The sequence below is a fragment of the Diprion similis genome, chromosome 7 (genome assembly GCF_021155765.1).
Source record: "Diprion similis isolate iyDipSimi1 chromosome 7, iyDipSimi1.1, whole genome shotgun sequence".
Classification (NCBI taxonomy): Eukaryota; Metazoa; Arthropoda; class Insecta; order Hymenoptera; family Diprionidae; genus Diprion; species Diprion similis.
In genome coordinates, this window is record NC_060111.1 from 4,257,734 (window position 1) to 4,280,753 (window position 23,020).

At 42.2% G+C, this 23,020-nt stretch overlaps 1 protein-coding gene and 1 long non-coding RNA gene across 2 annotated transcripts; one reads left to right on the top strand and one right to left on the bottom strand.

Moving 5' to 3' along the window:
- The first annotated feature begins 597 nt into the window (after positions 1-597).
- LOC124408015 lies at positions 598-22,260 on the top strand. Its single transcript, XR_006929385.1, has 3 exons — positions 598-649; positions 6,026-6,029; positions 22,229-22,260. It is a non-coding gene; the product is annotated as an uncharacterized LOC124408015 (long non-coding RNA).
- LOC124408014 (trypsin-like) lies at positions 14,498-16,476 on the bottom strand. The gene is made up of 7 exons (XM_046884650.1): positions 16,319-16,476; positions 16,126-16,235; positions 15,960-16,057; positions 15,744-15,903; positions 15,556-15,669; positions 15,278-15,427; positions 14,498-15,194 (listed from the first exon to the last, which is right to left on the bottom strand). The coding sequence occupies exons 1-7, from the start codon at positions 16,413-16,415 to the stop codon at positions 14,967-14,969; spliced, it is 957 nt and encodes a 318-aa protein (XP_046740606.1). The 5' UTR covers positions 16,416-16,476; the 3' UTR covers positions 14,498-14,966.
- Positions 22,261-23,020: the final 760 nt, after the last annotated feature.

Sequence of the window (23,020 nt, forward strand, 5' to 3'; positions counted from 1 at the left end):
GCTAGTTTTTTCTGAATTTTCAACATATGCGTACGTCAGTTGGGGTGAATCGATGCGTTGCCTAGCGTTTATTCATGTCAAAACCGTCAGCAGCAAACCGCTTCAGCTGGAATGAGAATATTGAGCCATTGAAGCCGGGGAAATTCCTCAAATTATTGCGGGCGAATTAAACTGTTTGATGATTATACCACGGAGAGATGAACGCGGGAAATTTGATCCCAGCTTTTGGGAAAATTGATTCAACAAACCGGATGCAAACGCGTTCAACGACTCGTAGAATAATCTGGAATGTTTAGATGGAAAACGACCTGTGCAGATGCACCCTCGGAAAAAATCTTTCATGTTTTCACCCGTATTAGAGATACGTCATAAAAATGGTGGTCCTGGTGAATTTCGCAACAGGTGAATGCGGTTCGATTCTACTGAAATCAGTTCTAGCGAACAAATATTCTACAGAAAAATTATTCTACACAATATTTGGAAAAATTGGTCTACGGAATATTTTTCTACAGAATATTTTTCCACAAAAAGGAATTCCAGATCTCAGCATCAGGAATAATATAGTATGATAAAAATATTCCGTAGAACAATTTCCTTGTAGAATAATTCATGTAGAATTATTTCTGATGTGAATCTTGAATTCTTTTCTGTAGGAAAATATTCTATAAACGAGTCTGTCGAAAATATTCTGTAGAAAATTTTCTCTGTAGAATTGTTTCTTCTGCCAAGTCGTTATAGTTACGAAATAGAATCGGAAAACGAGTAGAAAACTGAGACGAGATTCGAACTTTGAGCAAAGAACAAAGAAACATTCGAGCAAACGGTCGAAATGAAAATATTTCTCTTTCTTCCAAAGTCACCGGCGAACGGCCCTTGAAAAGAAAATGTAATTTAGATTTCCGCCGCTTTGTTTAGCGTTTTTCTACGTCTCTTTTTTCCCCCTTTCTCCTCACTCTCCCTTAGAAACTTGGGCTAGATAAAATGGGGAAAAAACAATTCATGGGATTTTCTTCCCTTTCTGTACCTCTCGCATTCCTCATTTCGTTACTTTTTTTACTAGGCTGCGGGTGCTGCAGATCAAAGTGAAACAGCTGGTCGAGTATTTTCATGCCAGCTTTTCCCGATAAAATACTTAAATATGAAACAGACGAACGCGCAGACTTAGAGAGAAAAAAAATTCAAATTTTGATCCAGAAAACGAGTTGCAGTTCATTTTCCCCCCTTTTTCTTCGGACGAAGAGTCAATCCTGTTTTCCAGAATTCCTTTTTTCAAACTACGATTATTTTCCTCAGACATTAAACTATAAGACAGTCTAGAACATCGAATACAAACATTAAATTATCACCGTATTGTTAGAAAATAAAAAAAGAAAGCTTTCCATTGTGGTTAAAAAGACAAAAGATCCAAGAACACTGTCTCAAAATTTGAAGAGAATCCGTCGAACCGTTTTCAAGATAGCGAAACACGTCGCCGAGTAAAATCGTCGACGTTATTGGCAATAAAACTGTTTCCTATCAATCGAATATATCGAAAAAATATGTAAACTAAACTCTATCAACATACTTCTGAATAAAAATAAAACAATCAAATTGAGCAATTGGTTTTCGAGATATAAATTTTCAAAGTTCACCGACTTTTTCCTGCATTACTCACACCCTTAAGCACTTCCGTTATCTTTCCGCTGTTCGCGATGATCAGGGGCCCGAGGGGGTGGTGGAGGGGGAAGTGACACGGTAGCGCAGCAACGTCACGCTCCGTCGCGACGACGACGACGATGTCCTCGAGACGCTCGGGCGCCGCGACGCCGCCGCCTGCACGATCCTTACTGCACTGAACCACTGACACGGACTTTGGTAACAAATCAAACTCCACTTTCCTCAGTATTGCAAGTTCCTCTTATACGAGTTTCAGTCGAGTGTTAGAGAGCTTAACTCGCTAGAGATTCTCCATTTAATTGATTTCACTGCAGGGTTCTCCCTGATGATATATAAAAAAAAAAAGAAAAAAAAAAAAAAACAACTAGAGTCTCGCCTCTTTTAACGTATTGCTAGACAGCGAGTAGAGTGGAAAGAACTTCTAATGAAACGATTGATTGTTAGTTTTAGTTTTTCTAGTCGATTTAACGAAAGCGAAACCGTTTGTACAGAATATATTTTCTACAAAGTTCGATTCTACAGAATTATTTTAGATCTGTATTCGCAGAGATCTTTCTGAAAAGTCGTTTCTAAAGACGACTTCACTTAAATTGCTCGTTTCTACAGAATTTAGGTCTGAAAGTTCGATTCTGCAGAATTCAGTTCGGGAAGTTCGTTTCTCATACATTTAACTGCTAATTTCGTACATTTTGATTTAATTTAATTTAATATTATTTAAAACACTTGACCGCCACTTGTAGAAACGAATCTCTCGGTTACTTGTAGAAACAAACTTTAAGAAACGAAACAGACTTGCAGTCCTCAATTCTGTAGAATCGAACTTCCCGAACCAAATTCTGTTGAAACGAACTCTGTAGAAACTAAAAATTGGAAATACCATCTCCGTAGAAACGGACCTGTAGTAATTGGAAAGTAATCAAAAATGATTATGTAGAAACGAACTTTGTGGCAAAATATCTTCTGTAGAAGCGAACTCTGTAAAAAAAAAAACGTTACAGAAACAATCCTAGCACGATTTAACGAACTTGATTAAATTGATTAAACTTGAAAGAAAAGATATTCAAAATTTTGTTAAAAATTTTTTGTCTTCATACATTATTTTTCTTTTTCTCGTGCTATCTTCCCAGCAACTCCGATATAAAATTATGTTTCATAATTAGTGTAAAACGAGAGACTAGATATTTTCTATGCGAAAAAGTGCAAAGTAATTCGATACTTTGTCGCGTGGCGCTGGCTGAGTGAAAAAAAAAAACAAAAAAAAACAAAAAAAAAACAAACAAAAAAATGCGCGCAGAAGGTATAAAGCTTGCGTTACCTACTTCTAAGTTTGTTGTTAAAACAGCTCAAAGCTGAAGTCTAGACAGAAAAGATACAAACAACGGTAAAGCGTAGTAAGTAGTGTGGTGAGTATATAGAACAAACCTTAAGCATTGTGGTAGATATACGTGAAATCGATACGCCTGTACGAGAAAACTCGAATTATATACCAAACCGACGTATACACGGAGTGTATAAAACCTATCGGCTAAACGCAACGGCAGTGTGAGCTTTTTCTTTTAGCCACTCGGGTGAAAAGTGAAAAAAGCAAAAAGCATTTTCTCTCCGCCCCGAAGGAGACAAAAACCCCGAACGACAAGGAGGAAAAAAAAAGGAAAAAAGGGAGAAAAGAAAGGGACCAAACGATATTTGAATAAAAATACATTCCGTGGATACTTCGGCCGGAATTTTTGTCTGTATACGTGTATATGCGTGTAACTTCATTTATCCCCGATCCCCTCCCCCCCCCCCCCCCCCAGCATCCCTTGCTGCTCTGTGTATCGAACTACGCGGCTGACGGGGCTCTGAGGCATATGATCTATTTGGCGAACGAATTTGATCAGATGTCCGCAAATTCGATTCTCCAGTCGAGAGGGGAGAGGTCTTCGGGGCTCGCCTCTCTATCGCCTTTGTCGTTTGCATATCGCCCCGCCGAATAACCACCCCTCAAGGTACTTAACAAAGACCCAATCTATTGCTTTGCCAAGCCCCAACGGCGAGCGGTCCCGTTTACCAAACTCGACACAGTTCATCGTGCATCAAACCGTTTCTCTAATTTATCAACGTTTCGTCTCGTCGTCGTCACGAGATGAGGGAAGAAGAGGCAAATTTTTCAACAAAATTACGCTCCACGAGACTCGGGATTATTCTTTGAATCGGAAATCCTTGGCGTTGCGTTGGAAGGGACAAAAAAAACTTGGGCATTTGGAACGGGGTTGAAATTCTGAATTTGAAAAATTAAGGAAGCACAAAATTCGCAATTTTTCGACGGCGAAACCTGAAATAAGGGTATCAAAATTTGACGAAAGATCAAAGCTTCGAATGGTCCAAAATTAAGAGCTTTCGGAACTTAAACCCCCGCCCCGGTAATTTATGAACAAAAATTGATTTTATGAATAATAATAATAATAATGATATTAACAATGAGAATGCTGTGAGGATATTTCACCAAAAAAAAAACAAAAAAAAAAGCCAGAGAACAATGACACATGAGATTTTGGTATTTGCATTAATTTTGCTTTGCAGCAGCCAGCAGGAGTGCCTGCAACAATATGAATCCAAATGGCGAAATTTCCGCGATGGTTGCTTTTGCTTTTATTGTGGACGCTCTGTATTGCAGGGCGCTTGACGAGGGTCTTATCGGGATTAGACCTCGGTTAGTGGAGCATTCGTATGGTAACGATACCTGCGATAAGGATTTTATACCCCAACTAACCGCGGCCAAAACCAAGCGGAAGAATCTCTAATTTCTAATTCCCGCGAGAAAAACGTGAGCAAAAAGTATGCGGGAAACGAGAATGCGAGCAATGAGAAAAGATTTTTGTGACAAGTACTTACGTAAAATACGGTCTTATAATTGTTTAAATTTTTTTTTTACTATAATTGAAAACGAATTTTGGGTAAAAAAAATTGAAATTAATTTTTCATAGCTAACTAAAAAAAGTCAACATGATTTATTGTTCTTTGTAATTAACGTCACTTATATTTTCTAGTAACAATCGTGACGATTTGTCACGATATGATTTAACCTGAAAAAAAAGAAGAAAATAAATATAAATGCAGCGTTTCAAAACCAAGAAAACGTTGCGAATAATTACTTAAACTAAATTTACTTGTGATTAAAAAAAATAAATAAATAAATATTCAAACCACTATTGTAGCCGATCAAAACTGATCGCGAAACGTTGAATCAACTGCGATAAAAGAAAAAAATTTCAACTTTTGTTAAAATGAGATGAAAGTAAAAAATCAGGCTCGTGCAGAAATCTGCGGAAAACATTTTTTAAAAACTTATAAACACTCACACCGTGATTTAATGACTAAACGAGTCCCACACCCTCTGCACCACCGGCGATGCTGAAAGATCCATTAAATTTAACGCGATATTATAGGTGTGGCCATTAGCACTGCGCGCGTTCAACTCTCGCGAAATTTAAACTACGCGAGGAGTAGCGTGAGCCCAGGACATCTATCACTGCACCCACCTTCTCGAGACCAGGTATTATCCGTCTCTACACGCTGGTGAAGATATACTTTCAGCCAAGTATAAGCCTGCCTCAAGGCGCGGCCAATCTTAAAAATAACTCCACGACCTATCGACCTCTGCTTAAAAATTTTCATCAAATTTCATTCGTATTCAGATCTTTTATATTTTACAGTAGTTATAGTCTCGAGTAATTCAGTTTTTGCATCCCGATTTTCTCCCATTTTTTAAACAAAATTAAAATCAGCATACACGGGTATTTATTTATTTTTTTCTCGTTTCCTTTTCTTTTCTTATTTTTTTTAAATTTATATATATATATATATATATATATATACATACCGACGCTGTATTGCCTGATGAATTGAAATTCAAATTTTGTTTACCTGGAAGTTAATAAATTCATTCCAAACATGCGACGCGTTCATTTTTAATGTATATAAACATAATTCGTCGTTGAAGAGAATGTTTGCACAAAAATGCACAGAAATTCTGATCACTACACAAATCCCAATACAATAACGATTAATTCACCGGATGTTAATTTTTTGTTTCGTTTTATTTAATTCTTTTTCCAATTTTTTTGGTCTATTTTTATTTTTTTCTTCTTCTTTTTTGGTCTGCAGCAGGTGCACGATGCATAATGCAGACTGTACGATGACGAAATGAGGTGATTCAATAGCTGCGGAACATATAACAAATATGCAGGCAATACTAATCACGTTACAACTAACCGCAACCGCCTGTTCGAAATTTAACTATATGTGATGTGTATATATATATATATATTATGTATTTATGTATATTATATATACGAGTTGTACGAAGTTGGATGGTAGGTAGTTAGAGGTGGGTACAAATAGTCGAATGCTAATCGGTCGGCATTATGAATCAGTCAGGGCCAGTTTGAGAGTTTGGTAGCAAAGTTTCCAGCCATTGTTGAGCGGAATAACAAATACTATGGCGGCTTCAAGCCCTGCTTCAGGCAGAACTCAAGGGGATGAGAAAGCCAAAGAGAAAGAGAGAGAGAGAGAACGAGAAGGGGGGAGGGGGGGAGGGAGATAAGAGAGATAAAACGATTCTTAGAGGGTGAAGAAACCAAGATTGTAACACACTAATGTGAGAAAGAAGGGGGTGTTTCCTCGAAATCGGAAACTCGATGGGGTTACACAGTGTTTTCGGGTGTTCTTGACCTCTTCAAACTTAATGGTCGATGTCATTTTTCAAGAGAATACGATTGCTACTGGGATTCCTTGGGTTGAGGAATTCGGAAACGAAGAGATATCAGTCGAGAGGATCAAGCTTTGAGGATTGATTGAACCTGGAAATCCGAGGATCGTTTTTCACTCGTATTTTAGTTTGTAAGGATAACACGGATTTAGAAACTCAGGAATTAAATGAAGGCATTGATCGATTTAACGGGAAGTTTTAAGCCATGAGATTGTATAATATTATGTAAGTAATTACGAACGAGGAGTAAAACAAGATGTTTATTTTATCGAACGAACTTCGGACGATCCTAATCGTGATTAACCGTTTCATTCACGCTGGGACGCTTAGCCTCCCAGCTTTTTTTCTACCTTTTTATCTGCTAATCTACGTTTTTGATAGCAGCTGCCACGTTTTCTACTTCCACGTGGTCGCTGAAATATTTCTAAGTCTAAGTAAACAAATGGTCGAAATTCGTACTTTTAAAATTTCTTGTCGGTTTTCCTGGTCTACCATATTGGATCCGCCATTTTGAACTCTCGAATTACGGGTATTTGAGCTTCGTAATCAGCGACCGCAAAAAACATGCAACTAATAAAACATAAAGTTATTATCAAAATCAAATGACTTTGAATTTACGTCCGCTATGTTGGACCCAGAATTTTGAATTTTTGAATTTCAAGTTCAGGTTCCTAATCAGTAACTCCAAAAAAAAAAGCCCGACCATGAACGAGAAAAATTTTGAAGTGAATCGCATGTACGGAAAAACGTGTACATAAAAGTTCAATGCCTCGAATGGACTTCGGAGTAATTTTTTTTCACCGTTTCCTTGATTTTTCGAAATCGTTAGGTATACAAAGTCAAGGAGTTTTACAAACGAATGCACCATGCAATCGTATTCCCACGGCACAAATTGCCGACGACAGTCAGTGAGTCGAGGGAAACGAGCAAGAGCTTGTAACGTGTGGCTATAAAAAAGGGGTGAACCGTCGCTGGAACTTGGGCCATCCATCGCGGTGGGCAAAACCACGTTCCGTCAGTGCTGCAGACCATCCCCCGAAAAAACACAACTTTTATCTCGAGGGTTGGGCTGCGCACCGGTGCCTTAAAGTAGCTCGGACACTCAGACTCCACCCCGCCAACAAGCTTTTGTTGCGTGAGACCGAGAACTCGAGGTGCATCTCAGAGACTCTATACGCGCGCATTGTGTTGCAGAACAACAGCAGTGGCGGCTACTTTTCGCCTAATTGAAAAATGGAAGGGATGAGAGAAAAATTCGCCGCTTTTCTTGCCGAAAAATTTCTCTCAACATTCTGCTTCAGGCTCTCATCATTAGACCGCAACGACGAAAGTAGTATCATGCAACTTGGAATTCTGCATCCGGTTTTACTCGATGTGGCAGGAGAGAGCTTTTCTCCTGCACTATGGCTCTGATTGATAACGGACACAAAAGCACTGCTGCGTTTTTTTCACTTTGCAAAAGACTAGAAGAAAGCTGTATACTTTAACGGTTATTCAACCTCGACTCTCCATCCACTTGGGGTTTCGGAAGCAAACTCGAAGACGAGGAACAGGATTCGTTAACGTCACAAGACTAACTTTCTCTTTCTATCTCTCCTCTAAACTTTTTCCCGACAAACATCGATGCAGCGGGCCAAGTTTACATTTCATTAATTAACTAACCAAGTAATTCCGCGAGTGCGGGAAAGCGGATGGAGTACCGATCCGGAGTGGGTGGAGACGAAAGCGGATGAAAAATGCCGCTGAGACGTGTTTTAATGCGTGTCTTTCATCTCTGCTTGTCAAAAGAAGAGGGGGAGGCTATTTTCAATGCGGGACTCGGCTTGCCGCCTGCTCATTTAACTCGGTCGGAATCGAATTTTCCCCTCACCTCCCAGTTCCTTCTTTCTTTTTCCCCTCTTCGGCCCATTTTTCACAAACACATGCTCACTTGTCCTTCATCTCGACAACAGTTTTTCCTCTCGAAGCAGCTGAAACGAGAATCACGCGAGCTGATGATTTTTGAACGCTGAGCGCAACGCCATACCGAAAATAAAATGATTACCCCGTGGCAAAAAATTCGGGGGTGGGTGCGACGGATCCGCTCTACATAGCGAGTCGACGATCCGTAGAGCAAGGTAGGCGCAACCCGGCGGCCATTAATATTCCAAGACGTTGTACTCTTTGGGAGAGGAAAAGAGGCAGAGTGAAAAACAGATGGTCGTTTGGCGACGTCCTGATGGTTGCTCCGCAGTGCAGTTCAGCAGTTCAGAATCTCTGCAGAGTCGAAGAGAGCGCAGCAACGAAGTTTGCGCAGCGCAGCTCAGCTTTGATCTTGTTAAACGAAGAGAGGAGACACACTACGGCATGCAGGCACAGCTGGCGAATTTTTCACCGTCACCGTGTAGAGAAATAAGAAGTTTAGAGAGGAGAAGAGAGACCGTCACTACGTTCCGGAAACACGACAGCTTACGAGCAGCCTCGCGGGGGTGCGGAGTGAATTTTCAATATCGGGGCTCCAGCGATACATACATAATATAATCAGGCTTCCCTCGAGCCCCAAATTAATCAATATGATCCAGCACTTCCTCGGCTACACCAGCACCTTCGACATCGACGCGATCCATTCAGGCGGTTCCTTTTTTACTGTACACCTTCTCACTTGTTACTTTCCCTTCGTTTTTTTCGGGGTAATTCCAGGATTGAATAAAAATTCATTAGAGGTTAACGCGGATCAACGTTGGGGTGGAGAGAAACTCCACCCCTGGTTTCAGGGTTTTAAATAAATTAAAAGTTTACCTTTTACCAGCGACAAGGCGGCGCAGCTACTCCCTCGACATCCGAACCATGGAGAATTTTGTCCTCCCCCCTCCCTCTCTCTCTCTCTCTCTTTGTATATCTCTTTTCCTTTATTCGAACTCTCTCCTCGGAAGAGGGAAGAAGGAAAGAAAGAAGAAATGAATGGGCGACAGAAGGGCAGGAAATGGGAATAAGTGATTTTCTCGGATTTGTCAAGTCGCGGTTAATCAATTATTCCATAATCACCAGAGTGCCGATGAGGATCCTCAACTTCCGGGACGCATTGAGTGCTCGTCAATTTCAAACTTGTGTATCCGTCCGTCCTCCGCACACCCCTAATTTACTAATCTCGTTACAAATGAAATTAAAATTTCAACTCATGAAACGGATCCTCTCTTCTCGATCCCTCCAAAAAACACGAACGAATGAATTTATCTCCATCTCAAGTGAACTGTGTGTGTGTGTGTGTGTGTGTGTGTGATTTTTTTCTTTTCCTTTATTTCCTGTTACCTTTTTATTCTTGCCTGCAGTACCTACGTATCCGATTGATTGCGCGATCGAAGAGCCGCAAGAGAAGTACATGGTATACTCGATCAGTTCAACCCATCCGGAGATATAAATTGTTGACGTAGAAGCATCGCTGAAATGTATAATAATTCCCTGCGTTCACTACCGTGAATGGAAGGAACCGGCTCTCCGTTCGTCGTTTGCCAAATTCTTCCGAGCAGCAGCAGCAGCAGCAGTAGCACGGAGTTTGGCACTGCACCAAAATTTTATACGAAACTCGGGACCCGCCGAGCAAGCGAGAAAAAGAGAAGAAGAGAGAGAGAGAGAGAGAGTGAGAGAGTTACGTTTATGGTAATGAGGCCTGCCACGCCAGTGTTAGTCGTACTCGTACAGGGATATAAAATGTTTCGTTCCCTTATTGGGTGAAGCGCTTAGCAAGGTAATGGGATGTCCAGCCTCTGGCAATTCGCCCAACCCTTTCGGGGTTCGTGTCCGAAACCCTCCGGCCACGAAGGGCGGCTGGATTCGCAGGGGGTTGAAAGGGGGCACCGGGTGTGTTCGCAGATATTTTAACAGCCCCGGTTTGAGGCTCATAGTTGGGTCGATCTTCGGGTCATCACAGTTTTTTCTTTTTTTTTTTTGTACTCTGCGATAAAGTTCCCGCTGTTTGAGGGTCGTCGATGAAATTCGTATACCGGGTGAAAAACTCACCACCCAGGTGACAGCATGCAAACCGTGATGAAGAGGGGAGATATCGAATCATCGCTCTATGTTTGCATCGTGGCTTCCGAAATGTCACAATAGACTTTGGCACTCGAGCGAACCCTGAGAAGGACAGTCGTGATTACCGGGTTATGGCTTAGCTTCTGCAGCCCAGCAAGGAACGTTGGCCAACTCGAACAGCCATTAAAACAGAACTCTGCCATTAAGTCCAGGAGCTCCCTTCGCGCTCGCTAGCTCGCTCGCTTGCTCGTCCCTCTGAAGGTTTAAATACGCTATAAAACGATCACATAACAACCCCGTCCAAGCCCCTATCTTCCCCGGGAGTGTCCACTGCGGTTAATTGTCTGATTTAAGCCTCGCCGGCACCCAATGCTGCGCTTCCCTGTTATGCTGAACATGCGACCCGGATAACGCCATGATTCAATCTTCTTACAGAGGTGAGAAATTTAGCTGTTTAGATCTGCTCTTTGGAGTTTCACTATTTCCGTGGTCAAGTGAGTGTCGTGAGAATTTCGAGGGGTTCAGCGTTCTTGAGTTAAGTTAAGTTCAAGGTGGGTGTAATGTAATTTCTTCAATTCACATTCTTATTTCAGGAATTAATTTTATTAGGTTGATTGTAATGAATTGTTTAGGTCACTGATTCCAAGTGAATTCAATAATTAGCTTTTAACATGTTTTCGACTCGAAGACTTGAAGATAATATCATAGATTCACATTCTATCTTCAGAAACTCACTACGTCAAGTCGATTCAAATACCCTCGATTAGTTTCAAGTGAATCCAATGACTAGTGACTTCTCACCACATTTCTAACTTGCAGATTTTAAGATAATATCATGATTTCACATTTCGTCTTCGGATACTCAAGTCATCGAGTCAATTCAAACGACTAATTCAGTCCGTTTCAAGTGAATCCAATTAATGACTTCTCGCCAAATTTTCAACTCTAAGACTCAAAGTACAAGCATCGTTGCACTTTCAAGGATCTTCACAGAATCACCTAACGCAATGCTGAATGAGGAAAAAAATTGACGAAGTACAAGGGTTAATTTCGCGGTCGCTGGCGAGGATGAGAGGATTTTTTTAGGGGACCAAACGGTGGATTCCTGTTAATCAACTGCAGTTTTGGAATCGTCCAAGCTCTGGCTTAATAATTTTTGGTCTAATCCGTAGTGTGATGGGTGATCCGAGCCGTGGGGTGACACCCCCGAACTAACAGAGCGAACTCCCCCCGCGCCAATCAGCTCAGTACCTCCGATTGGGTTGGATTTTAATGGCGGTCGTAAATATAGGAACATTAAAAACACGTAACGGTTTTGCGCGCAGGCATGTGTGTGTAGCATCAGCTCAAAGCTAATCCTGCAGCAGTACCTAACCTCACCGAAATTCGCATAACACACAACACCAGGCCAACGAACGTTTTAGGGCATGGCAATTACCGCGTATCCATGTATGCGGCGATGTGATGAAATCACCGCGATGCTCGAGACCATTTCATCCCCGTATAAGCCAGATAAATATTGCCGCGTTGAAATTAGCCACGATTGGCTTTTACCCTTAACTTATACTTTTATCCAATCTGAAACGCCGTGTTTTTACATCGTTTTACCCCGAAATGCGAGGTGAAATTTTATCACAATTTTTGCCATTTTTTTCATCCCTTATCTTTTTTTCGATTGGAAGGTACTAGCTAGGTTGCAATTTTTTTTTTTTTTTGTTTAGAGTTAAAAGTTTAGGTAATCAGATCCTGACTCGAAGAACGGAACGATACGAGGGGTAGCAAAAGAATTATACGGTATTCTAGGGACGTGACAAAACAAAGACTATCAAACTTGACTGTCTATTTTGCGCCTCTCCAAGCTTCAGAAAAACGAAGGGTTGGGAACTGTTTTCGATGAGCGAGTCCTGCGGCGATTGGGTAAAAATGGTAGAACGCAGGATTATAAGGGAGCGAAGGGATGCGATGTGATAATTCGCTTCATACGCTCGTTTTCATGAGTTATAGATATGATTTTTCGGGGGCAGAATATCTCGCCTGCGTCCAGCGAGTCGGACTTGATTGTATTTTTATATTGTCTGACCACACGGGAAGAGCGAAATACCTACCCCGCTGGTTCGATTCATCCCTGTTTTTTTTTTTTTTTTCTTTCGTTACGGTAGCAAAATCTGCCGCGCCCTTATACACCCTTGCTAGGAATGACAGTGATTTTTGAACGGCCAAAGTGAACTTTTACGATTGTTTTATGGGAAAAGGGGCTGGCGGAAATGCTTTCGAATGCCCGAAGACTCTGGACAGAATTTTATGGTTCACGCTTGGCCCCCCAACGCCACGCTACTGTAACGAGAAGCGTTATTTTAACGTTATGACTTGATGGTCACTGCTCGGAATGACCCCATACACCCTTCGAATAATTAAATAGCCTACTTGGCGATCGAAGGGTCATAGTCTTGGCTCTCTTTGTGCCTCGAGAGAAAGAATTATCTCCGAGACGACTAAGGAAGGGAGAGTCTCTAATTCCTCAGAAAGCATGTCGGGAAATATCTGGAAGATCGATATGTTCGAGGAGTTAAACTTGAATGAAACGCAACCGGGTGGTTCAATTATTAGCAAAATCAGATGCGATGTGGGAAATATCTTTGAGTTATTTTCAACCGGAGTTGGAAACTTGAGTAACGACTGCTGGAATACCTCGGCAACCGCTCTGCTTAGGGTTTCAGTTTGAAACCGAGTCGGCGTCTCACTTAAGGCATGGCTAATTGTAAGAAGAGTCGTGTTGGAAGTTGGAAGCTGGTTTAACCGGAGGGAAGATTACGGGATGGAATTAAATCGGATACTCAAAATTGCGTACACCACTAGGTGAAAATGAGGATGACAACGCGGGTGGCTGCATCGATTCAGATTAGCAGTGTAAACGATACCTGCTCCTGACCCTTGACTCGCAGCTTTGTCATCAGGGGGTGAATTTTTTTTCCGCCAACTTCAGGGTGCACGAAACCTCGAACCGTCGTCGTCACAGTTCATTTTCAGCAGTAAATACGACGAGCTGGGCATAAATTTTGCATAATTAGTCGGGACGACGGTGCGTCCAGAGTCCCTTTGATCACACCCACCGTCGGCATGAATTAGTAAACGAGTAAACGCCGCCCGGTAAATCCCGAAGCCGAAAAGCCTAAGAGTGGGCCCATAGCATTCGGGACTGTGATTTTTGCGATTAATTTACTCGCCGCCGGCTCGTATCCCCCCTCCAAAATTTAGCCGGGAATTAAAACTCGCGAATCAGTCGTTGGTAATCGAACGTAGACTGACTGCAACCACGCACAGAACTTGCACAGCTGGATGCTTATTATTACCAACAACCCACGTGAAAGTTTGAATGAGAAAAGTTGCGGTGCTTGCAAAGGATTCTCCGTGGTTGAGGTGAAATTTATTCCCTTACGGAGGTAAATTCTACCCAGTCTGCAACCGCTCGACATGAGATCTCAGCTTTCTCTGCTCCGGACGTCACTCTCTTGACCAGCTCACCTTTGGAACCAGTCCGAACACGGTTCACCATGTTGAACAAGCCTGTGCAGAGGCAATGCATTATTTAGAGGGACCGATGCATCACTGAACCATATGATGTACCTGTGTGCATCAGCAGAATGTATCTTTCCTTGTACATCGGTGTCTACGTGGTCGAGAGATTCGCGTGTAGCTTGTAAGTTCGTGGCTGCGGGTGGTGAATTGCTTGGCCAAGACGGTGGAGGAGGTGGAGGTATCTCAAAGGCTGAACGTTCCTCGGTGCCTGTTAGAAACTTCATACACCGACAATTCGAGGTAATGGACATCGGTCAGTTACTCGGACATCACATAGCTTGCCACATTTGTCAAGAGCACCCAGACAATCTGGCAACTCGTTGTGCGGATACTGTGCCGAAGTTTTTTTCGCCTGGTATTCAACTCGCAAGGATACCTAGAGATGAGATAGGATTCACGCGTTGGCTAGCTTCTGAGAAAGAGTTCTCTTTTTCGAGAGTTGCACTTCAGAAGACAGGAAAGAACGGAAGCTCGGGATTAAACGAGACTCGTACTTCTTACCAAATTGTTTTTATCCGAGTAAACCTGAACACAACGGCTCACCCTTGCACGACTAATTATCATCTAAACTGCACAGCGGTAGGTAATTATCTTCGTACAAGTTGGAGGGTCGTTTTCCAACCGCGTGAATGAAATACTCGTATAATACGTATAATACCGCCCGAGGAATATCATCGTTTTATCTGCGGACCACCGGTTTGTGACAAAAATATCAGACGACGTGATCTTTATGAACTTTTGTGGCCAGCTCAATTAGCGTTATGGCATATAGTGGAGAGAGAGCGGCCGGCGAACTCTCGTATCTTTATTTGTTGTTGCCGTAAAGTAGCCCGAGGGGACGTGGTGCGTATCTTTCGTAATTCGTTCATATTCCCAGAGTGGGAAAAGGTTCACAATAACATGCTAGACTATAATCACTTTTTCATCGGTAAAACCTGTCCGTTTCAAACGGCTTTAAATCACGAACACGCCGGCGCTACAGCGACACTGCAATCAGCAACAGTAGTGCGGTCGAAGTAGATAGCGATCGCAGAGCGCTGGCTCCGACGGTTCTTTCCTCTATGCCAGACCACCGCAAGACCCATTCTCGATAGTGCTTGACGTCGGTGTAGATCCCAGGAAACCCAGGCCACGCGCATCCGTTTCCAGATGATACGACGCCGGTTAAAACACCCCCGCAAATCAGCCCGCCTCCGGAGTCGCCCTGAGGAATATATATCAAAGTCAATGTCGTCGGTTACTATTCAAGGTCTGAATTCAGCTCTCTAGTCCTGGTCAATTACCCACCTGGCAAGCATCCCGCAGCCCTTCTATGTACCCAGCGCATATCATGCCATCAGGAATGTCAGAGAATTCGGCGTAGAGCTTTCGGCACTGAGTCTGGCTCACTATCGGCACCTCGACGTACATCAGCTCGTTCATCAAATGCAGAATGTCCTGCAACGCCATGAGCATTAGTGAAAATTGGCAAACCACGAGTGCATCGAGTGATTGGAGTCGAAAAAGGTCATTTTAATGGGATTGGAGTCACTGACTTTTCTACAATTGGCCCGATTCCTACTTACGATAGCAGGGTATCCCCATCCAGCGACTTGGCATTTCGTACCAGCAGCCACCGTGCTTGACTGCAACGTTTGATACTGCACTGCGGAGTTTTCGAAGATCAGCGGTTCTCCGAGCTGGAAGTGAGAGAACCACGCGTTTGGCGATATTTGAATGTGCGGATAATTTAATGAGAAGAAACACGCCTCACCCTGAGAAGTGTGATGTCGTTTTCATAGGTCACCGAGTTGTAGTCCTCGTGAATGATTATCTGAGCTACCGTCCTTCGCTGACTCGTGGATGAAGTGCGATTGAGCCAAAGATCTCCGGCTACTACCGACACCATCCAGGGCTGAATCTGTGCACCAGTTCTGCAAAAATCGAATTTTAGCAAAGCGGTTTTGAAGGGTGCGTGGATCAGACTCACTGGAGGAACATGCAGTGGGCTGCGGTGAGGATCCATTGGGCGTCGATTATACTACCACCGCAAAAGTGGCTCTCCATCCAGCTGTAGCGGAGTGATACCTCGTGAGATAATCACAGTGTTATAATTAGAAGCCCCATTATAACTGGATTAACGATCAATCGCTTACCTGATGGGAAAATTGGCCAAGCAATGCCTGGGAACCGTTCACTATCCGCCCCAATTGACGTGGTTGGTTACCCTCCGGTTCATGTTCGATCGTCAAGTGAATACCTTGTTCTGAAAAAATGGTTGGTTGGAAGGAAAGAGAAAACGCGATTATTCAAACAGCCCGGGTTGTATTTGAGGCACTTTGCACACACCTGAACTTGAAACCCCGACGATATTGACGAGCAGAAGAAGCGTGAGCCCTTGAGACAGAAATCTGTTCACATGGTGGGCAGACATGGTAAGTTGCATTAGACTTCAATGGTCGGACAAACAGTGCTCGGGAATTCGTAGCATCGTTGTATAAGGCTTATCTGAACCGTTATCCATATCTCTGCTCATTATCGAACTTGCACGAAGCCTCCCTGAAACAACTCGACGAGCTGGGGATCACCTCGGTAATCTTGTTTGGTGATGGCATTAGATCTAATCGTGATACCGATTATGATAAAAGAAAGGAAGACGCTCCTTGACTCGCCAGATTTTTGACTCAACGGCCGCGTTTCTCGTCGTATCTCGATAATCCACGCTGAGTGTTTTTATTTATTTTTCTTCTTCTTCTTCCTTTTCAGGAAGTAGGGCTTGGAAATTCGAAAAGCCACCGAGACGAGGCTTGCGGGGCGAAGTTACGATGGTCGGTGAATTAAGTTGACACTAGCGGTTGGCGAGCCGGTCCTTTGCTGACCATTACGGCCGCCTTCAGGGTACCACCAACCTTTATTTAGGGCTCCCTAAATCTTGCTGGTACAATTAACATTGCTGAAGCCCCGCGGAGGCTAGGCATTCGACTGCTTTATAGAAACGTTGAATACCGACCACTAGAGGTTTTCGGATGTAAGGAATGACCTGGTCGCAAATTGAATGGAAACAAGGCGTGAGGCATTATTTCGGAAAAGCTGTGCTTCTTTCTTCCGATCTCTTTCCCTTTTCCTTCAGACTGGCGTACGGCTTCTTCGACTCTGGCAAAAACATTTGGCAGGAGAAAAGAAGCAGATAAATAAAAGCCGCGACACCCAACTATTCTCTTTCCGTAGAAGTCAGGAAGAATGAAACAAAAACGAATGAAAAAAGAAATGCAGAAACCCATTCCACAAAGAAAGCTTTTTATACGCCTTGGCTTTCAACTTTTACCCCGAATTGCTGTGGAGCCAATCGATGGCTTCGATCTGTCAGATATTCCCGAAGTTTTCGAACACCAAAAAGCTCAGACACGTCAAGTCCAGTATGAATGCGTACACAGCAGAGCACACGTCATCTTTGAGATTTGTATGGCCATAATCCAACCGAGTGTCGTGGCTACAGTAAAACGCAGTAAACTCCACTAGGAATCTCGATTAGTCACCCAGGTTTGGATAACGCACGAAAGGTTAGGCGTCACCTCATCATTCGAGTGATAGGTGACTAGATATGATACCCATAAAGAATCAAGCTTATCTTATCTCATGTTTGTTGGGTGTCGTTTCACTTTGTGGAATCAAGTATATTCACACACTGATTCAAGCTTGTCGAAACTTTCGCGAATAATGGTGCCTTCGTCTAACACCAGATTAATGATTACTCTGATTGAACGTAGCGAAGCATCTCCACGTTACATGGTTCTCCATAAATCACCTGCAGTCAATAGCAAATCGAAACAAGTCAACGTGGCTGGTCAGAGTGATTGAAATTCTTTTTGGCATCACGGCAGGTCACGTATAATTAATGTCTGTAACAAACAAAAACTATGGGGGGAAAAATAACACAATACGACATCTAAGCTGTCGGAGAACAATCGTTAGATTCATGATGATACATTGGAGAGTCCTTGCGATGGTCGTTATGTGTTTTGTATAATGAGAATGCGGAACTACGGTCGTCGTGAGAAACATTGTTGGCCTATTAACGAAGTGAAAATGCCTCGGGCAGGTGGGCGAGGAGGTTTTAAAAAATATATGTTATGCTAATCTTAACTGTCCATTCTTTTATTTGAAAACCTCGAATGAAGGCAGCAAGACTATAATTATTAAGACGTGTGGAAGGCGCGGTGTTTACCGTGTGAATTTTACTCACAGCATTCTCATCAGACAAGAATTTTTTCTTATTCTTTCGACAATATTTTTTCACCTCTCGATTTGACCTCTGCGAGATATTTTTGCTCAACCGAAATAACTTCAAACTGTTTGATCCTCATCGTCGTCCATTTCTCATCTTTGGCATTATCGGTTATTTGTTTGATCGTTAAACGAAGAATCTTGTCACAGTGTTGTTGTCAAAACAAAAGGAACAAAAGGGTCTAATAGCTTTGAGAATAATTAAAGCTTGATAAGATCGCTGAGTCATTCTTTAACATATGATAATGATGAAATTACCAACGAAATGAGGTATCTCACTGCATACGAACTGTTACCACTGATAAAATAAATGTCTCTGAATTCCATGGGGGGAAATTTATTAATCTTCACAATGTTCGTGATTATTTCTTACAAAGAATTAAACTTCCATTAAAAACCGGACGTAATCTGTCAACCTTTTTGCACGGTCATGTGTTTTCCATTTTATTCGTACAAAAGCATTGCAATGCAAAAAAGAATAAAAACAAATTTTGCAAACCATGTTCACCAATAAATCGTAATATGTATATACATATTGCGGAACGGAGGAGAAGTGATAAGTCGTTATAAGACTACAACAATTATGCGAACGAGTAAACGAACGAGAATGAATTATTGCAGACACCTCGTGGCAGCGACGCAGTTAAACTCGACTCAACAATGCCGACCATTCATAGCCACTAGATAACCTTGAGAAAGGTTCCAGATGAATTGGACGTATTCATGAATCGTATCGCTCTCAGCGTTTGCAGATAAGTCTTAACGCAGTGAAATGATCCGCAAACTAGCAGACAATAAATCCGTTCATTTTTTTCTCGACTCTAGATACTCGAGAATCCCAACATTCCACCAACCAATCTCGCTTGGTAACCTTCCTTCGAAAATTGTTCAAGATTTGAGTAAAGTCGAAGTGACACTTTAGCCCGGATACCAGGAAGTTGGAAGACCTTGAAAACCTTGGAACCAAGTACTGGCCATTCCTGCCAAGAAAAGAGCAAAGACGTCTGCTAATCGTAAGAAGGAAGAAGAAGCGGAGGAATTCTCGAGTCGTGTGGCATGGCGTTCCTTGGCGTGTCCTTGGCCGTCGAGCCAGAGTGTAAGGTATCGTCTGGCAAGAGCGAAAAGGACGCAACCTTGACTCTGGGAGCTAGTTAAAGTGCTGTTCAAGGTCTGTTAGACGGTGGTGTTCTGTTGCTTGGCTGATCGTAACGCTTCGTCAAGTGGATAAAACAAGGAAAGAACGCAGGAGGGCTTCGCGAATTCTTCAGAGGAAAGAGGAATTCTTCTTTCTCTCCTTCTCTCCTTCTCTCCGTATTCTCGCCTTATACCTTTTTCCACGCGTGCAAAACACCTTTCCACGTGTACTTTTCAAGGCTATTCGACTCGTTTTTTCATTCCACCATTAGCTTATCCGATCAGGTTATGGACGGAGAAAGCATCTCCTCGATTACCAGACTGCAACTTGTTATTACATTGAAAACTCGATCGGGGAATAAGAATTTACAACAACGCAGAACGATCGCTTTCAGTTAACTCCCCTTGACTTCGCAACGATTAATGACTCTGTGTACGGTATACATATATATTTTTTTTCGTTTATTTATTTATTTTTTTTTTTTTTTTTTTTACACCTCACTTTCTCCTTTTCGCACAATTAAGATCAGTGCCATGGAATCGTGTGCGGTATCGACTTTGTCAGAAAATAAGAAAGTGAAGAAGAGTTACGAGAGCCGCTGAAAGGTTGCCAATTCAGTCGCTGCACCAGTGCAAACACGCGCAAAGTTCATCAAGAGGACGTTTCCCCCCCCCCCCCTCTTCTCTTCTCGCTGCAGCAACTCGTTGCAGGTTTTTTGCACGGGAGAAGCTGCGCCTCAACGCGTATAAATACACCGTCCCTCTTCACTTTCATTCTCCTTTTGCGATCCGCCGCCATGGATGTTCGTTGCAATATTATGTGCAGTTACCCTGCAATGAAATTGCTCTCAAATATCTCCACTGCAACTCGCTGCCTCCGCAGACTGTTCGGATGATGAGAATTCTTCTCCAACCATAAAGTACTTTAAAGTATTCTAATTGGAATTTTATCTACCACCATTACAGCTTTCTTCAGACGTTTACAAGTCACTCGTGTTCTATGAATATGAATATTTTCTATATTTTACTGTCTCTTTCTAACTGAAAGAAGAGAAATAATGGATCGTTTGAATGGGAGTGACTCAGAAGAACGGAAAACACACTTAAAATTATTTTGAATTAGATCGAGGGTCAGTTTTCATTTATAATTTTTATGTACTGGTATTATTATTTTTTACCTTGATCAAATAATACAATTCTGAGTAAGAAATAAAAGTTAGTTTTATAATTGTAACTATAGCGAAAACAAGATGTTGATAAAACAGTAAATCAGTGATAAGGCGTTATTCAATTTAAAAAACGAAATCTAATGATTGTGAGCAAACAGATTTGAGGCCATAATCGTGAAAAAATGTAGTAGCGAAGATTACATTCTCACTGAATAGTTACCAGCTACCAAGACTCTGGATAATCCCAACGATAATCAAACAAACAAGGTCTCGCGTCATTAAAAATTTGAATTCTAATTCCACCTACCTACTGCAGTGGAAAATATTGACGAAGATAAAACGTCAATACAACATGAAATTTTGTTCAAAACTTCCTGAAAAAAAGGACACCTCAAGTTTCTTGTTTAAAAATAAACTTCGTAAGATGTAGAATCTTCTTTAGAATCAGTGAAAACGACTACCTGCAGAATAAAATCTGCTACATTTATGAGAAAAAATATATTTTCCATGGATATTTTTAACCAAAAACCTTGATGGTCCCTCTCTTCTTCCAGTTTGGAACAAGATCTGCTCTCCTTATTCTCGTCGATGGCGGATGCGAAAAACGTCGGTGCAACGGTTCGAATCGCTGTGGCTGCGCCACTGGAAAAGGAGGAAGGAGCCCAGGGCTGGAGGGCTGGAGGGCTGAGGAGGGAACGAACCCCGTTCAAGGCCGGCTCGAGTTGCGTAACCAGTCTGCAGCCGTGACCTCGATCCTCCGGCGCGTCTGCAGCAACATGACCATGCTCACCCGGGCGCAGATGCAACCAATGACGGGGTTCGCCGTCGGCATTTCTGCACCAACACGCGGACGCCGTCGCGACGCCGCAACCACCGCGCCGTCGCTAACCGCCCCTCATCCCCCACCCCCCCCCCCCCCTCCTTTCGCAGCCGGGTAAAACAACCAGCAGGTATTCCAGCATGCGGCCCGCAGCCTTTTCTTATCCCCCTTGCCGAGGAGTTGGTAGTGGTAGTGATGGTGGTGGTGGTGGGTACAGTTGCCTCCTGCCACTCTACTCGCAATTTGCTGTCCGACGACGACGCTTACAGGCCTCAATTCACTGAGCCAAGCTGCAGAAATAGTCTGCGCACGTTGAACGGCGAGGAAAAATTTTTCGTCGTTAAACGTGAAAACGTGATTCTTAATTCGTTCGACGAAATATTTATATCAGGTTTTGATGTCAATTGAAAAGTTTTTTTTTTATTTTTGTTACTTTTTACAGACACTTCTGTACAGAACAGTTCTACATATGAACAGTTCTACAATTTTGTTCCCACAAACTGCGATTCGTTTCTTCAAATTCGTTTCGGTGAAACAGAAATCACTTCTACAGGGCAGATATTCAAGAGAATATGTCCTCTGTAGACTTGTTTCTACGGGAATATTTTTCTACAGAATATTTTCTTACAGTAAGGGATTCGAGATTTTACATCAGAAATGATTCCGCATGAATTATTTTATAGAAGAATTTTTCAGAATCGTTTTCCAGTTTTACACATTCAACACACATAAATTCAAGAGAAATAATTTAAATTAAATTGAATCAAAATGTACGAAATTGACGATTAAACGAATGATTTTTAATATCAGATAATTGCTCTCAATGTACGTTCTGCCAAATACAATATGTAGAAAAAGATTTCTGTAGAAACGAGTCTGTAGAAGATTTGCCCTGTAAATCCTTCTTCTTCGAGACGAATCTGGAGAAACAAACTTGCAGGGCTGCGACTTGTAGGAATGAGCTGTGCAGAATTGATACCCTCTCAATATTCTTTGATTCGCAGCGAAAACTGCGATAAATAACCAGAGAGAATAATAAATATAAAGCTAATATTAACTGACGTGCCTGGGGTAGAATCGGTGTCACCGATCATTGGATCGTATTCTCGGTATCTTCGTGAAGAACTGGTTCTCTCGTGTAAGCTTGGCTGCGATATCAGAGATGTGGGCCATGCAGCCAAGCATTAATCTTGTCAGGACAGTTCTATGTTGCAACGCCTATTCATATAATAATACTTAAATACCGCCCTTGTCTTATCTCTTTTATTGCTTTATTCGCTATGCAGGAGGATAAGGAGAGCTTATATAGTCTTGGCAGGCTGCAGTTTGAAGCAACAAATTAGGTGGATTTGTAGCGAAGATCAATCTTGACAGAATGTGAAACCGCTGAAAAACAGAACAGAAGACATCCAACCCGTATCAAATGTTGGGCCCAATTATTGCAGCGAGGTAGGTCCGATTGATCGATCACTTTTTAATCGTCAAATCCCATCGCACGGTTCGAAACTCGACTCGAAGTCGACCGAACGTTTGCCTCTTTCATAAATATCGGAATCGAATTATCATTGGTGAGTAATTGTAACGGATGAATAAAGCAGTATGTTTTACAGTTTGGCAAATTTGCAAGATGCAATCTGCCAAGCT